A 16,283-nucleotide genomic window follows, 5' to 3' on the forward strand; every position below is an offset into this window, starting at 1 on the left:
TTAGCTTTTTAGTAAGTTTTGAAATTGTGCAGTGTGTCCTTCAACATTTTTCTTCTTTTTCAAGGCATTCACTTTTTAATTTATGTCTGTTGAGTCTCTTTTAATCTATAATGCTCCAGGCTTTTTTTTTTTTTGGCTGCGTTGTGTCTGTTGCTGCACGCGGGGTCTTTCTCTAGTTGTGGCGAGCAGGGGCTACTCTTTGTTGCAGTGCACAGGCTTCTCCTTGCGGTGGCTTCTCTTGTTGCAGAGCACGGGCTCTAGGCGCGTGGACTTCAGTAGTTGTGGCACTCGGGCTCAATAGTTGTGACTCGCGGGCTCTAGAGTGCAGGCTCAGTAGTTGCACTGCACGGGCTTAATTGCTCCACGGCATATGGGATCTTCCCAGGCCAAGTTCCCTGCATTGGCAGGTGGATTCTTTTTTTTTTTTTTGCACCCCCATGTTCACCGCAACTCCATTTACAATAGCCAAGATATAAAAGCAACCTAAGTATCCATCAATTGACGAATGGACAAAGAAAACATGGTGTACACACACACACACACACACACACACACACACACACGGAATATTATCCAGCCATAAAAAAAGAACGAAATTTTGCCATTTGTGACAACATGCATGAAGGCAGGTGGATTCTTAACCACTGCGCCACCAGGGAAGTCCCAGGCTTTTTTTTTCCTCTTGCATTTTATTTGTTGAAGAAACAGGGTCATTTGTTCTATAGAGTTTCCATCAGTCTGAATTTGTTAATTGCATCTCCATGGTGTAATTTAACATGTTCTTCTGTCCCTTGTATTTTAGTAATCCAGAGGCATGATCTGCTTTAGATTTGGTTTTAGCACAGCAATAATTTACAGGTGATATGTGTGTTTCCAGAGTCAGAATGTGTAGGGTTGACTCTGTCTGCAATGTTAGGGGCCATCCATAATCTTCAACTGGACTTTTTTTTTTTTTTTTTGGCTGTGCCACGTGGTATGCAGGATCTTAGTTCCCCGACCAGGGATCGAACTCTTATGCTCTGTATTGGGAGCGCAGAGTCTCAACCACTGGACCACCAGGGAAGTCCTTGGATCTTTTTTTTTTTGGCTATGTTGTGTCTTCGTTGCTGCACGCGGGCTTTCTCTAGTTGCGGCAAGCAGAGGCTACCCTTCATGGCAGTGTGCGAGCTTCTCATTGTGGTGGCTTCTCTTGTTGAGGAGCACGGGCTCTAGGCACATGAGCTTCAGTAGTTGTGGCACACAGACTCAGTAGTTGTGGCTCGCAGGCTCAGTAGTTGTGGCACACGGGCTTAGCTGTTCTGTGGCACATGGGATCTTCCCAGACCAGGGCTCAAACCCGTGTCCCCTGCATTGGCAGGCGGATTCTTAACCACTGCACCACCAGGGAAGTCCCTGGATCATTTTTTAATTAGAGGTGATTTGAAAGGGTCACTCTGGTTGCTGGGGGGGAAGGGGTCCCAGAGTTTCAAGGACTGAAGGATAGCCATGCAACAAAGCACTTGCTGCCATGCCTGGCACACAGTGACTACTCAATAAATATTAGCACTTATTGTTGTTGTTGTTATTAAAGCTGTGTGTGGGGGACCCAAGTCCTGAGCTCGGAGCCATTTTCTGGCCAGGGCATTCTCCTCCCTTCTCCTCTGCCCTTGGAGGAGACGTCGTCAGTGCCCCATGGCTCTGGGAGGCATGTTCAGGAATGCGGCGGCCATCTATTTGCACCTGGTGGGGCCCTTCGGGGGAAAGAAGTCTGGAGCTTCGCTCGCCCGGTGTTTGCATCAGACTGTAAGTGCTCTAGCCCCTCGTGCTCTGCTGCTTGCATGCCCCAGGGCTCCTGGGATCTGGCTTGGTTCTGGCTTCAAAGCTCTGCATGAGCCTCCTCTTTCAGGAGGCCTTCTCTGACTGCAGCCTGGGTGTGGGCCTCTCCCTTGCCCTTGCTTCTAATCTAGAACTTGTAGCTATGCATCTGAATGGTCTCCTTGGAGCTGCTGCCTCCCCATCACCCCCTGTGCCCAGCCCAGTGTTTGGTACACAGTAGGTGCTTTATAAATGTTGGCTGAATAAATACATTATGCATAAGCTCAAGAACAGGCACTCGTTCCTCAGTTATCCAAGTAGTGTGTGACATACTCAAAGGTCACTCCATTGGGCACCCCAAGTTTCTGGAGTCCCCCCGTTTTATCTTCTTCCTAAACTCATTCAACTCCATCCACCCCCTTTGCTCTCTCTCTGTGCCCCTGTACCCCTCTACTCCTTCGCCCACCCCAGCCCTCCTCAAACTCCCTCACTCCAACCTCTACCCACCCCCCCCCACTGCCCCGACTCATCTTCACTTTATTTTTTTAAATATGATGCGTATCCGATTCAAATGTAATTCCTTATATCATTGAACCTATAATGCCATCAATATTAAGATGCACTGTTATTTTATGGACTAGTAAGTGGGGAAATTGCCAGTTAAACTCGTGCTATAGATTCTGAGACACATCTGAAGGTGCAATGTGCAAAAAATACACATATCAGAATCAATCAAATATGGTATGCTCTCCATACAAGAAACTTAGAAACATAGAAAAGTACACTTATAATTAAATCACCTATAATTCCACCACTCAGAGAGAACCTTTGTTAACATTTTGATATGTTTCCTTCTAAATTTTTTTTCTATTCACATATGGTCATAGAAAAAAATATATACATACAAATATATATTAGGGTATATTTTTAAAAATATAATCATCCTGTACATGCTATTCTGTAGCCTGTTTTATTGATATTGGTATATCACATTTACAAACATTCCTCTAAAATGTAATTTTCTCCCACATTTTTTAATCATAAAAATTAAACATTTATTTTAGAAAATTTGGAAAATAAGAAAATTATAAGGAAGAGAAGAAAAATATCTGTTAACTAAACAACCAAAGATAATCACTGCTGACTAACATTTTGGTGATAACATGATTTTCCCTGGCAGGGACCACGCTCTCATTTTTTACTATTTTGACATGTTCTGAGTGCCAGGCCTGGTGAGAGGTGTCAGGGATTCAGTGAAGGGACAGGGCTGCCAATGTTAGCAAAGCACCTACTAGGTGTCAGCCCCATGCTGGTCTCTGCAAATCATTCCCATCAGCAAGACTCCCAGGTGATGGAAAAGCCTGGCCCGTATACAGACGGTCCCCATGCCCTTCTCCAGAGCAGGGGCCAGACGCTAGGAGCCCTGCTGTTGCCACCACCCTGACCAGGGTCCTGTCCAGCCCCTCCTCCAACCTTGGGGAAGTCCCTGAACCTCTTTGAGCCTCAGTGTCCGCATCTTTAGATGGGGATTATCCTGGTCCCTCTGATAGGCGTGTTGTGGGCACTAAGACCCTGAGGAACAGCAGGGGCTCACTGTTAGATACAGCTGTGGCTCCACCACCTGCTGGCCGTCTGAGACTCCAAGCCACAGGACCAGGAGGCTGGGAGGGACCACGGAGCCTATGCCCCTATTATACTGATGGAGAGACTGAGGCCAGGGGAGCTAAAGCACCTGTGCAATGTCAGCCAGCCAGGGCGGGCTTAGGACCTGAGTTTGGTGGTTCTCAGGCCTGGCCAGTGTCTGCACACCTGCGGGTGAGGGGGAAGCTGGCCTGGAAGGAACACAGGGGAGGTCCCGTGAACCCCCCAGGACCGAGCAAGTGTCCTCTTTGCCTGAGTCAGAACGTGGCCTCGTCTCAAACAGGCCTGAGTCTGAGTGTATCTGTTGTATGACCTTGAACACATCCCTCTCCCCGCTCCCCCTCCTCCATCTTCTCATCTGTAAAACGGGACCAGCCAGGTGGTCCTGAGAAGTCAAAGGAAGAGCTTAGCGAGAAGCCGCTGCAGTCACTGTCGCCATGATCCTTCCCCTGCTCTGCTCTCCCCCTTCCTCCTGCTCCTCCTCCTCGGCCCCAGCCCCTCCTGGGTCAAATTTTAACCTGATGGAATCCAGGCTGTGTCCCAGGACACGTGGACCCTGGGCTGGCAGGTGGGCAAGTCCAGGCTGGTGGAGCGGGAGGAGCCGGGCGGGGAGGCGGGAGACCCCGCCCCGCTCTCTTGTGTGGGAGCCCTGCTCTCCGCCTCCCTCCTGGAGGAGTGGGCACCAAGGCTGTGGCCCCAGAGAAGCTGCCTCCCGGGCAGGCCCAGGCTGCTGGGCCTCCACCACTGACCCTCCGTTTGCTCTGTCTTCAGCTCGTCATGACCAAACAGCTGCAGGCTCGAAGGCTGGACGGGATCGACCACAACCCATGGTGAGCTGGGTGGGGCTGGGGAGGGGTGTGGGGGTCCCCTGGGCTCAAGGGCAGGGCAGGGCTGGCGGTCCCTGGATTGGCAGTAACTCAATGGTACCCAGGATGGCTGCGCACTCGGACGGGGGGAGATTTGTAGCCGCAGCTCCTGAGAGGTGAGACCCCCAGCAGCCGGCTTAGGTTTGCATCTCAGCCTCGCCGTGCTTGGCTGTGGCATTTGGGGCCGGTGACTCGCCTGCTCTGAGCCTCAGTTTCCCATCTGGGAAATGGAGGTAATTCCGTTTCCCTTGAAGGGCCTGGGAGGATGAGGTGACATACTGTGTGAGCGATGGCCATTACCCAGGCATTACCCAGCACCAGGCTGAGGGCTTTCCAGGGATTCTTTCATTTCACACTTAGTACAGAACAAGCTGAGCTAAGGAATATAAGAAGGTAAGACATGGGCAGCTCCTCACCAACACTTGCAGAGGTTAACATCTTTTCTTTATTGACCTATTCTAAATATGAGAGGCCTATGTGCCCCTTGTCACTCGTGATTCGATGGATGCAATGGAAGATGTGTGAGAAAGATTTAATGACCTTCCCGCTTCCCCCCAACCCCCGCTCCTGGCCCGCTCTACCTTTGGCCAAGGGCATTGAGCCACCTCTATACGTTAAAAAAAAACAATCATTGGCTGTTGTTTTTGCCAAAAAGAGAACCATTTTTTCTTTCAAACTCCCCTGCTGTACAACACTTTGTGTTTTGCAAAAATCTTCCACCTCCATCTTCTCCTCTGATGCTCCATGGTGTTTGGGATGGGGGAGCTGGGCCCAAAGGCCCTATAGGGTCCGGCTGCCCTCTAGGTTGGGCCTCCAGGGTCCTGCTCCCCAGGCTGCCACGCTCTGTCCTCTCTGTGAGGCAGGTGGGCAGGCTTGTGGCCCATTTTGCAGATAAGGTAAAGTCCAACTCCGAAGGAGGAAATGACTGGCTGGAAGAGACAGGAAGAATCTTTCCTGACTCACAGACCCAGCAGACTCTTGAACCCGTCACACCCATTGTACAGAAGGAAGGACTGAGGCCAGGAGAGGCTAAGTCTCATGTGAAGGCAGGGCAGAGCAGGAGCTGGCCTGGGAGGAAAGCACGGGACAGGGAAGGAGTGCCAGGAGGGATGAGGGCCATGAAAGGCCCCAGGTTCCTGCTGACCCCAGGGTGGTGGCCTGAGGATCAGGACCCTAGAGGCCCAACCTACAGGGCAGCTGGTCTCCGTAGGGTATTTGAGCCTGGCTCCCCTGTCCCAGCCACCATGGAACATCCACCACCTGGTTTTGCATCTCAGCTCTGCCTTAGCGGCTGTGTGACTCTGGGCAGGTCACTGGCCTCTCTGAGCTCCAGCAACTCTGTGTCTTCAGAGACATTGTGGAGCTCTGGAGAGAAAATGACCAATTTTAGACATAATGATATTTATTGTTATGCAAATTCAGCTCCAGCCAGCCTGACCCCTCTGCCCCCAACCAACCTGGAACCACATACCAGCCTCTTCGGCCTCTCAGCCTCTCTTCCAGTTTCCCTGAACAGGTAGCCACTAGGCAGGGCCAGAAGAAAGGTGGTCAGGGGCCAGAGATGGCAGATGGCAGGCCCCAGTCTGTCCAGGGTAATCGTCAAGAGCAGAACTGTTGCTTCAGACAGATATGGACTCAAAGGCTGGCAGTGCTAACTGGGAGATGTTGGGCAAGTCGCCCGAACCCCAGCTTCTCCGTCCCCCCTGTGACCAAGGAGCAACATGCCTCATAGACTATCAGAGATGATGTGAGCAAGCATTTCAAAGTGTGGTGCTGAGAGACACATGAACGGGTCATGAAATCCATTTCGGGGCGCTCAACAAGTATTTCTAAAGACTAGAGTAGGATAGGATGGGAAATACTGCAGTGGATCACACCGGAAGGAGAAAGTTGAGTCCATGTTTGTGCTCTACAGAGTTTGGGATGTAAAAGTGATTTCTTACTATGGATCATGGTGGAAAGTTGGAAAGCCCCTGGGCTAAGACATGTGATCAGCATGGAACCAGTTATGACCACAAACAGATCTCTGGACCAGGGTGGATGCTGATTGTCCAGTTTTTCTAGAAGGAGCCCAATGCCTTGCTCACCCTGCCCTGGAAGCAAACGGAAGTCCAGGTCGGGGTGGAGGGTTGGGCTGGTACCCACTCTCTGTTTGTTGCCCAGGGTGGAGTTTGTCAAACTGGCCAGTGAGGCTGATGTCGTGAACTTGGGCCAAGGCTTCCCAGACTTCTCACCCCCAGACTTCGCCGTGGAAGCCTTTCAGCATGCCGTCAGTGGCGACTTCATGCTCAACCAGTACACGAAGGCATTTGTGAGTCTACCAGCCCCTCTGGGGGGGTCCCTGGACATGGGCCTCTGAGGAGGTCCTGGGGGAGGATGGAGCAGATCTTTTTGGGCGGCAGGCCCATCTGGGTGTCAGGGTTCATGGGGCAGAGCCCCGGGAATTCAGTCTGGCCATGGTTCAGTGTTCACTGACTGTCTCCTTTGTTCCAGGCCCTGGGACAGTTCATGGTCTGGGGGAAAGACAGATAAAAAAGCATGAGCCAGTAAATGCCATTGTGCTTAAATCACATTTTGAGAAACTACCTAATGCATAAGCTTTTTAATGCTGTAAAATATAGTAGCTAAAATTAAATGCCACTTAGCTTTTTCAGAGATGAATTAATGGACTGCCTGGTCAAATTCAAAGCTTTTTGATGTATAAAAACTTTATAAATGGAACTATTCCATCAATAGGCAAAGTGTAACAAAAACCTGTCTAGATGGATAGTGTGTAATTTCTGCACAGGTCTCTGTAGCAAATACATCACTGTATACTGGTCAGGAATCTTGCTCCAATAAAGGAACATAAAGATTTAAAAAAAAAAAAAAAGCATAAGCCAGGAGCTCATGGTCTACTGGGAAAAGCAGACCAAAAACCAAAACAAAAGCAGAAAACAAAGGTAGCTGATATGCTGTGATGGAGGACAATGGGGTACTTGGGAGCAGGAAGGAGGGAATGAGACCTGGGAGATCAGGGAAGGCTTTCTGAAGGAGGTGACACCTAAGCTTAACCCTGAAAGACAAGCTGCTGATTGTTTTGACTCTAAATCCGAAGTCTTTCTGTAAAGAACCACAGAGTAAATATTTGCCCCCTTGGAGTAGTTTCTTAAACTTTGGTGTGCATCTCATCGCCCCGGGGAAAAGTTCCCTCCAGTGCCACCACCCAGAGATAACCACTGCTAACAGTTTGCTACTTTGCTGAGTGTTTAGACTTTTGAACTTTTAACTTTTAAAAATGCTTGTATTAACACACACACATTCACATGCCCACACGTGAGATTTGTGTTTCTTAACACAAATGGACTCATACTATACGTAATGTTTCTATAACTTATTTCACTAAATAGTATGACATAGGCATCTTTCCATGTCAAAACAGCCTCATTCTTTTTTTTTAATTTATTTTTTATTGAAGTATAGTTGAATTACAATGTTGTGTTAATTACTGCTGTACAGCAAAGTGACTCAGCCATACATATACATACATTGTTTTTCATATTCTTTTCCATTATGGTTTATCATAGGATATTGAATATTGTTCCCTGTGCTATACAGTAGGACCTTGTTGTCTATCCATTCTATATATACCAGTTTGCATCTGCTAATCCCAAACTCCCCATCCAACCCTTTCCCATCCCCCTCCCCCTTGGCAACCACCAGTCTGTTCTCTATGTCCCTGATTCTGTTTCTGTTTCATAGATAGGTTCATTTGTGTCATATTTTATATTCCACATATAAGTGATATCATATGGTATTTGTCTTTCTCTTTGTGACTTACTTCACTTAGTATGATAACCTCTAGTTGCATCCATGTTGCTGCAAATGGCATTATTTCATTCTTTTTCATAGCTGAGTAGTATTCCATTGTGTATATGTACCCCATTAGCCTCATTCTTCTTGATGGCTGCATAGTAGCCGATTGCCTAGATGTGCCATAATCTATTTACCCAGCCCTACACTGATGATCTGGTTTGGTTATCTCACTATTAAGCTATGCCACAGTGAATATCTCTTTGTGTATCCCTTTGTACACATATGTGAATATTTCTCTCAGATATATCCCAAGAAGTAAAACTAGAGAATCAAAGGGTGTAAGCATTTCAGCCTGTGCTGGATATTGTCAAATTGCCTCTAGTAAGGTTTACTCACATACCCACCAACAGGCTGGTCTCAGAGCTGGCAGGAATGTTCATTCTTTTCATGTACATACTGGGCCTCAGCACTTTTTCTTTCATGCCTGACCTCATTTTTTTCATTTGGGTGTATATCTTTGTCTTATTGCTTTGAAAGAGCTCTTTATATATTAAATATCTTATTTCTTTCTCTTATGTTGCAGTGTTCCTCTCTTTGTCTTTTAACTTTGCTCATGGGATATTTTGGTGTACTGAAATTTTTCATTTTTATGCAGTCAATTCTGGTTTAGTGAATTATTTAGTTAAGTTCTAGACCTTAGGTTTCAGTCCCTTGGCTTAGCCTGGAGTGTTTTATAAGTGTCCTCAGCAAACAAGCGTACAGATACAATCTTCCTCTCAAAGTGGGGTGCTTCCAAAGCTGCAACATAAAGTCCTATTCCTGCACTTCAACTGGCATGACCTTGGGCAAGTCATTTTCTTTCTCTGTTTTCTGTCACTGTTTTTCTACCAGTCAAATGGTGGGGATCAAATAATACCTCTTTTGCAAGGCTGCCAAGAGGATTAGATGGCACAAAAGTGCTTCTTAAACTTAGAGGGAGGTGTTTAAAGTGTGAAGTTGCTGCTATTTTGAGGGCTCCATTGCACTGTGCTCCATGAAGACATGTACTCTGTCTGGTTTCCCACTGATCCCAGCCCTGGATTCTGGGCCTGGCACAGAGCAGGCTTTATGGCACGTGCTGGCGATGGAGATGAAAGAACTCACCCCACAGGAACTGACTCTGCCCCCAGGCTTGCTTCTGGAAGATGCTAGAATTGCCTGGACGCATCTGAGTGGGAGGGTGGGCCCAGGCTGAACCAGGCCGCTGACCCCTGCTGTCCCGGCAGGGTTACCCACCCCTGACGAAGATCCTGGCCAGTTTCTTCGGGGAGTTGCTGGGACAGGACATAGACCCACTCAAGAACGTGCTGGTGACTGTGGGTGCCTATGGGGCCCTGTTCACAGCCTTCCAGGCCCTGGTGGACAAAGGAGACGAGGTGAGTGGGCAGGGCCAGGTCTGGGTGGGGGTGAAGGGTCAGGGTGGTGCCGACCCCAGCCAATCTGATCCTTGTACCAGGTCATCATCATCGAGCCCTTTTTTGACTGTTATGAACCCATGACATTGATGGCAGGGGGTCGCCCTGTGTTTGTGTCCCTGAAGCCGGTAAGGATGCTGGTTGGGGTGTGGGTGGGCAGAGGGGTCCAAGGAGTGTGCTGGGTTGAACCCTGGGAGGTGGGAAAGAAGGAAGGAAGTAAAGGAGGGCAGTTTCTCCAGGTTAGGGAGACGGGTGTCCAGAGCCCGAGAGGAGAGACAGTGGGGAGAGATACCTGGGGGGAGGAAGGCCGAATTTCTAGAGATGAAAGTCAGGTGGCTAAGTATTGCCACCCCCTCCCACCTCCTCTTGCAGAGCCCCAACCAGGATGGGGAACTGGATTCCAGCAGCAACTGGCAGCTGGACCCCACGGAGCTGGCCAGCAAGTTCACGTCTCGCACCAAAGCCCTTATCCTCAACACACCCAACAACCCCCTGGGAAAGGTACCTGAGAGACCTCCTCCGGGGACCCCTCCAGATTGGCTTACGTCCCTGCTCTGTTGCTCTTGTGCTGCCATGGGGCCTCAGTTTCTTTGGCTGTGAAGTGGGAGGACTACCTGTGATGAGCTCTGAGGACCGAAGCTCCCAGGGGTCCCAGGGCCTGGGGCAGGGATCCCCAGGGAAGGTATCAGGTCTCGGGTGGTGGAGTGGGCTGGACACCTCCATGACTTCCCCGTGAACCTGGGCCAGTGACTTCACCTCTCCAGTTTCTCATCTGGAAAATGGGAACATGACAGAACTGATATGAAGGAAGACCCAGGCTTCCACCTGTGTCTCTCCTTTACTGTCACACCATTATCACACTCACAACGCTTCTGACACCAGATATGTGGGGTTTTTTCCCACACTAAGCAATTCTGTGAGACCAGCTGGGTGTCCCACAAGTCAACTCAATTTAATTCAATTCTGACACTGTCTACCCTGGAGATGGCGTCAGATCCCACAGGTTAAGGGCTCAGTCTCACAAGGCTGCCCCCCACCCCACTCCAGACACCAATCACAAGTCCAGGTTGTCACCTGTGCTTCTGACCTATGGTTGTAAATCTGAGGTGCCCACAACCCCCTCCTCGGTTCAATTAATTTGCTAGAGTGGCTCACAGGACTCAGGGAAACACCTGCTTACAGCTACCAGTTTATTAAAGGATATGATAAAGGATACAGATGAACAACCTGATGAAGAGACATGTAGGGCGAGGTCTGGGAGGTTCCCGAGCATAGGTGCTTCTGTCCCTGTGGAGCTGGGGTGTGTCAACCTCCTGGTACCTTGATGTGCTCACCCACCTGCAAGCTCTCTGAACCCTGTCCTATTGGGATTTTTATGGAGGCTTCAATTATCAACTCCATTTCCAGCCCCTCTGCCCTCTCTGGAGAAAATTCCAAACTTCCAATGTGGCTTCGTCTTTCTGATGATCAGCCCCGATCCAAGAGCCCACTTAGAATTGCCTCATTAGAACAAACATGCTTCTAGTGCTCTTTTTTTTTTTAATTTTTTTAAAATTTTTTTATTTTTGGCTGCATTGGGTCTTCGTTGCTGTGTGCAGGCTTTCTCTAGTTGCAGCGAGCGGGGGCTACTCTTTGTTGCGGTGCGTGGGCTTCTCATTGCGGTGGCTTCTCTTGTTGCGGAGCACGGGCTCTAGGCGCGCGGGCTTCAGTAGTTGTGGCTCAAAGGCTCAGTAGTTGTGGCACACGGGCTTAGTTGCTCCGCGGCATGTGGGATCTTCCCGGAGCAGGGCTCGAACCCGTGTTCCCTGCATTGGCAGGCGGATTCTTTTGTTGTTATAAATTTATTTATTTATTTATTTATGGCTGTGTTGGGTCTTCGTTGCTGTGCACGGGCTTTCTCTAGTTGCGGCGAGCGGTGGCTACTCTTTGTTGCAGTGCGCGGGCGTCTCATTGCGGTGGCTTCTCTTGTTGTGGTTGTGGAGCACAGGTTCTAGGCTTGTGGGCTTCAGTAGTTGTGGCACAACGGCTCAGTAGTTGTGGTGCACAGGCTTAGTTGCTCCGCGGCATGTGGGATCTTCCCAGACCAGGGATTGAAGGCAGGCGGATTCTTAACCACTGTGCTACCAGGGAAGTCCCCTTCTAGTGCTCTTATCACTTAGGAATTTACAAGAGTTTCCAGAGCCCTGTCAAGGTCAGGATCAAAGAGCAAATATTAGAACAAGAGATGCTGCTAGTGCTATTACCACTTAGTAATTTCCAAGGGTTTTAGGAGTTCTGTGCCAGGAATCGGGGCAGAGACATATATATATATATGTATGATATGTATGTGTGTGTATATATATATATATATGTGTGTGTATTTTCTGTTATCTCACAACCAACTTCACAGGGTCACTGTTGCAGGGATAGGATGGGGCAGAAAAGCCCTCAGCACCGGCTCTGGCCCTGTCTTTTCATCTCTCTAAGCAGGCCTCTCTGTTTGGGGATGGTCCCTGCAGGTGTTCTCCAGGGCAGAACTGGAGCTGGTGGCCAGCCTGTGCCAGCAGCATGACGTGGTGTGTATCACCGACGAGGTCTACCAGTGGCTGGTCTACGACGGGTGGCAGCACGTCAGCATCGGTGAGCCGAGCCGGCCAGGGTGCCCCCGTTCCCCTGGACATTTGTGGCAGGGCCTTGAGCCCAATCTGGATGTCAGCGCAGGCCTGGTGATTAGGACCGAGGGGGTCTAGACCCACACAGTTCAGGGGACCTGGGGCAGTGACTTCATCTCTCTGAGGACAGGGGAACACAATGGCACCTGCCTCCCAGGGTTGTCATGAGGGTGAGCTCAAATAAGTCCTGGAAGTAGCTTAGCACATAGTGGAGTCCGGAGCGTTGAGAGCCTGAGTGCCTGCTGGGGTCCAGCCCCCACCCCTCCCCTGCCCCCACCCCCATCTCAGCAGCTGCTTTCTTTGGCCTTGGGCAGCCAGCCTCCCTGGCATGTGGGAACGCACCCTGACCATTGGCAGTGCTGGCAAGACTTTTAGTGCCACAGGCTGGAAGGTGAGTCAACGAGGGCGGGGGTGGCCCCTCCCTCTACAATCCTTGGTAGGCGAGGCTGGCCTGGGAATCCAGAAAGGGTTTGGTCAGGCCCCGAAGGGCCTCACCCCCTCCCTATGTTCCTGGTCCAGGTGGGCTGGGTCCTAGGCCCGGACAGTCTCCTGAAGCACCTGCGCACTGTGCACCAGAACTCCGTCTTCCACTGTCCCACACAGGGCCAGGTGAGGGGGGGCCGGACCCGCCCCACCGGGGGAGGGGGTGGGGCGAGAAAGGAGTTCGGGCTGGCTCCAAGGTCAGGTCACACCTGACCTGCCTGTCCCTCTGCCCTCCCCAGGCTGCAGTAGCCCAGAGCTTTGAGCGGGAGCAGCTGCACTTCGGCCAACCCAGCAGCTACTTTGTGCAGCTCCCACGGGCCATGCAGCGCTGCCGTGACCACATGATACAAAGCCTGCAGTCTGTAGGCCTGAGGCCCGTGATCCCCCAGGGCAGCTACTTCCTCATCACAGACATCTCGGAATTCAGTGAGTGGGACTGGCCGGGCTGGGCCAGGTACAGGGCCCTGGAGGCTGCCCAGGGCTCAGCCTGGCCTCTGTCCCCCAGAGAGCAAGATGCCCAACTTGCCTGGAGCTGCAGATGAGCCTTATGACAGACGCTTCGTCAAGTGGATGATTAAGAACAAGGTGGGTTGGGCCTCTGCCAGGGCCGCTGTGTATGTTTTACAGGCTGTGCACTGCTAAGGGTGCCTGACCAGGGGGCTGATGTGCCAAAATCCAGCCAATCCTCTGCCTTGAGCCGTGGTACAGGGTTGCATCCACTTCAGTGAATGGAGAGCCTGTTTTTAATTTGCTCAAATATGCCTTGTGGGCTGGCAGGAATTCTTGCCCTCTCAGGGCCTCAGTCTTCCCATCTGTACAGTGAGGAGTTGGCCCATTAACTCTGAGGTCCATCCAGCTCAGAGCTACGATTCTAAGACTTATTTCTTTTTTTGTTTGTTTGTGGGGTTTTTTTTGTTGTTTGTTTTGGACGTGCCACGTGGTTTACAGGATCTTAGTTCCCCGACCAGGGATTGAACCCGCGCCCTCAGCAGTGAAAGCGCAGAGTCCTAACCACTGGACCACCAGGGAATTCCCTAAGACTTATTTATTCTATGGCTCTGCCCTGACCTGCCGCATGATCTTCCCTGCTCTCAGCCTCCCTCTCCCTTCTGTACATAAGGAGGGACTTGGAATGATGATTTGGAATGCTTTTCCTCTGACCTTGAGGCAGCACTGGGAGGTGCTGCATTGAAGCTAATTTTCCTTCTCCTGCCTCATCACGGAACGTCTCTGACCCCCTGGAGCCCCCCAGAGGCCTGCTGGGCTGTGGGGCCGCTGAGACATGGGCTTTCTCCTCCACAGGGCTTGATGGCCATCCCAGTCTCCATCTTCTACAGCGTGCCACATCAGAAGCTCTTTGACCACTATATCCGCTTCTGTTTCACGAAGGTAAAGGACAGGCCTGGGGGAGGGAAGACCTCCCCAAGCCTCCCCAGGCCTCCTGCGGGTGTGGGGAGAGGGGTAGGACCTATCTGTGTTGGTGCAGGATGAATCCACGCTCCAGGCCATGGACAAGAGGCTACAGAAGTGGAAGGATGAGCTCAGGCCCTGACGTCACCCCCTGGGCCCTGCCTGGTCCCCGCGCACTCTGCAGGGCTCTGTCTTTGTCCAGGTTTCAGCCATTCCCAGCTTGGGGGTAGATGGTACTGGAAGATCTCTTCTCTGTAACACAGAATGACCTCGGGGAAGAGCCCCCCTTTTGGTCTTGGGGGAGTCAGGAGCACTTCCCCATGGTGCATAGCTATGTTCCTATTGCAGAGGTGAAGGAGGCCTGACCGGGGCCTCTCCCTGGTCCTACCTGTGCTGGGCTATATGGTCTTGAGTCCCCTCTGGCCTCCCCAGACTCAGCTGGGACTCAGAGGGCAGAGTTCAATAGTGTACTGGCCTTGGGTCTCAGCCCTGGCCCCAGCCATGCACTGGCCCCAGCCAGGCCTCAAGCATCCCTCCCTTTCCTTATCCAAGCTTGATTTTGGGAAGTTGCCCTCAGGCTTGACTCTTCAAGCCAGTACTTTTGCCCATAATAAAGTTTTAAGTTATTCACACCGTTATTGGCTGCTTCTCTCTGCTTCACACCCTGGTGCTGATTGCAGATGGGGGCTTAGTCAGAATGGAAGGCACCTCCCACCTCCCTGAACCTCAGATCCCAGACTCTCTTTGTACAAATGTGTTTTGAGGCCCAAAGAAGGGCAGGGACTTGCACCTTGTCTGAGGTCACCCAGTTAGTTAACGGTAAAACCAGGCCTAGGGGCTCAGATGGTATGTGTTACCGTTGTTGTGTGTGTGTGTGTGTGTGTGTGTGTGTGTGTGTGTGTGATGGGGGCCTCAGTTGAGTGTCTGACAGGGAAGACGCGGACAGTCACACCCCACAGGGATCAGAGTTCAGGCCAGGATTGCCAGGGATTACATAATTAGACAGAAGGGGAAAGGAATGTTTCCCCTAACATTTATTGCTCACGCCTGCATGCCGGGCACTTGGATGCGCACCATCTCATTAAAGGACCCTCTGAGACAGGAGTTACTGCCTCCATTTTACAGGTGAGGAAATCGCTTTGGAGGTGAGGGGACTTACCTGAGGCCATCCAGCTGGTAAAAGGTAGAAGTGAGATTTGATCCCAGGGGTGGGCCTCCCACTGGAAAGCAACGCAACTCCTGAAATCATTTGGAAGGTGGTGCTGGGGAATTGTCTTGAAGTTGCATTTGCATAGCAAGCTCATGGGTTTTGCTCATATCACATATTTAATTGGGGGAGCTGATGGGAACATATAGTATAATAAAATATATTTGGTCTTTGTCCATGGTCCCTGGCACAGAGCTCCTAAAACCCTTGTAATTTCATGAGTGATAGTAGTGTCTTTTGTTATTCAAAATGAACCCCTTCAACCATGTGATTAGAGGGTCCGAACTTTCAGCCCCAAACCCAGACCTCAGGGAGGGAAAAGGGACTGGACATTGAGTTCAGTCACATGGCTAATGATTTAATCAGATGTGCATATGTAATAAAATCCCACATAAAAACCCTGAATCACTGAGGCTCAAGGACCTTCTGGGTTGGTGAACACATCGATGAGCTGGTAGGGTGCCCATCCGGAGAGGGCATGGAATCTCTGCGCCCCCCTCTCCCAAGACCTTAGTCTATGTACCTCTTCCATTTGGCTGTTCCTGGGTTGTCATCTTCTATAATGAAACTGTAATTGTAAGTATAGCACTTTCCTGAGGGCTGTGAATTGTTTCAGCAAATTATTGAATCTGGGGGGTGGTCATGGAAATGCCAGAATTTGTAGTCAGCCAGGCAGAAGTGTGGGTGGCTGGTGACCCCACTTGCTGCTGACACCTGAAGTGGGAGACAGACTTGTGGGACTGATCCCTTAACCTATGAGGTCTGTGCCAACTTGTCAGAATTTAATTGAAGTGTAGGACACCCACTTGGTGTCAGAGAATTGCTGTTTGGAACATACTTGTGTTATGACAGGACACTTTCCTTTTTTTTTTTTAATTTTTAAAATTATTTATTTATTTATTTATTGGCCAGGCAGCATATGGGATCTTAGTTCCCAGACCAGGGATCAAACCTGCGCCCCCTGCATTGGAAGTGCAAGAGT

General features: G+C 50.4%; 1 protein-coding gene across 4 annotated transcripts in view; it reads left to right on the forward strand.

Moving 5' to 3' along the window:
• Positions 1-14,726, forward strand: part of KYAT1 (kynurenine aminotransferase 1) — a 33,363-nt gene extending 18,637 nt beyond the window's left edge. The window contains exons 2-14 of one of the 4 annotated variants that reach the window (XM_061199801.1): positions 1,571-1,782; positions 4,207-4,265; positions 6,465-6,612; positions 9,362-9,511; positions 9,592-9,678; positions 9,923-10,051; positions 12,049-12,169; positions 12,516-12,592; positions 12,721-12,810; positions 12,924-13,110; positions 13,190-13,269; positions 13,987-14,073; positions 14,171-14,726. In XM_061199801.1, the coding sequence (XP_061055784.1) occupies positions 1,672-1,782; positions 4,207-4,265; positions 6,465-6,612; positions 9,362-9,511; positions 9,592-9,678; positions 9,923-10,051; positions 12,049-12,169; positions 12,516-12,592; positions 12,721-12,810; positions 12,924-13,110; positions 13,190-13,269; positions 13,987-14,073; positions 14,171-14,236 (1,392 nt within the window). In that variant the 5' untranslated portion in view covers positions 1,571-1,671 and the 3' untranslated portion in view covers positions 14,237-14,726. The remainder of the gene's footprint in view (positions 1-1,570; positions 1,783-4,206; positions 4,266-6,464; positions 6,613-9,361; positions 9,512-9,591; positions 9,679-9,922; positions 10,052-12,048; positions 12,170-12,515; positions 12,593-12,720; positions 12,811-12,923; positions 13,111-13,189; positions 13,270-13,986; positions 14,074-14,170) is intronic. The other 3 variants (XM_061199802.1, XM_061199803.1, XM_061199804.1) reach the window with 3 other exon arrangements.
• Positions 14,727-16,283: the final 1,557 nt, after the last annotated feature.

This window comes from Eubalaena glacialis, chromosome 9 (genome assembly GCF_028564815.1).
Source record: "Eubalaena glacialis isolate mEubGla1 chromosome 9, mEubGla1.1.hap2.+ XY, whole genome shotgun sequence".
Classification (NCBI taxonomy): Eukaryota; Metazoa; Chordata; class Mammalia; order Artiodactyla; family Balaenidae; genus Eubalaena; species Eubalaena glacialis.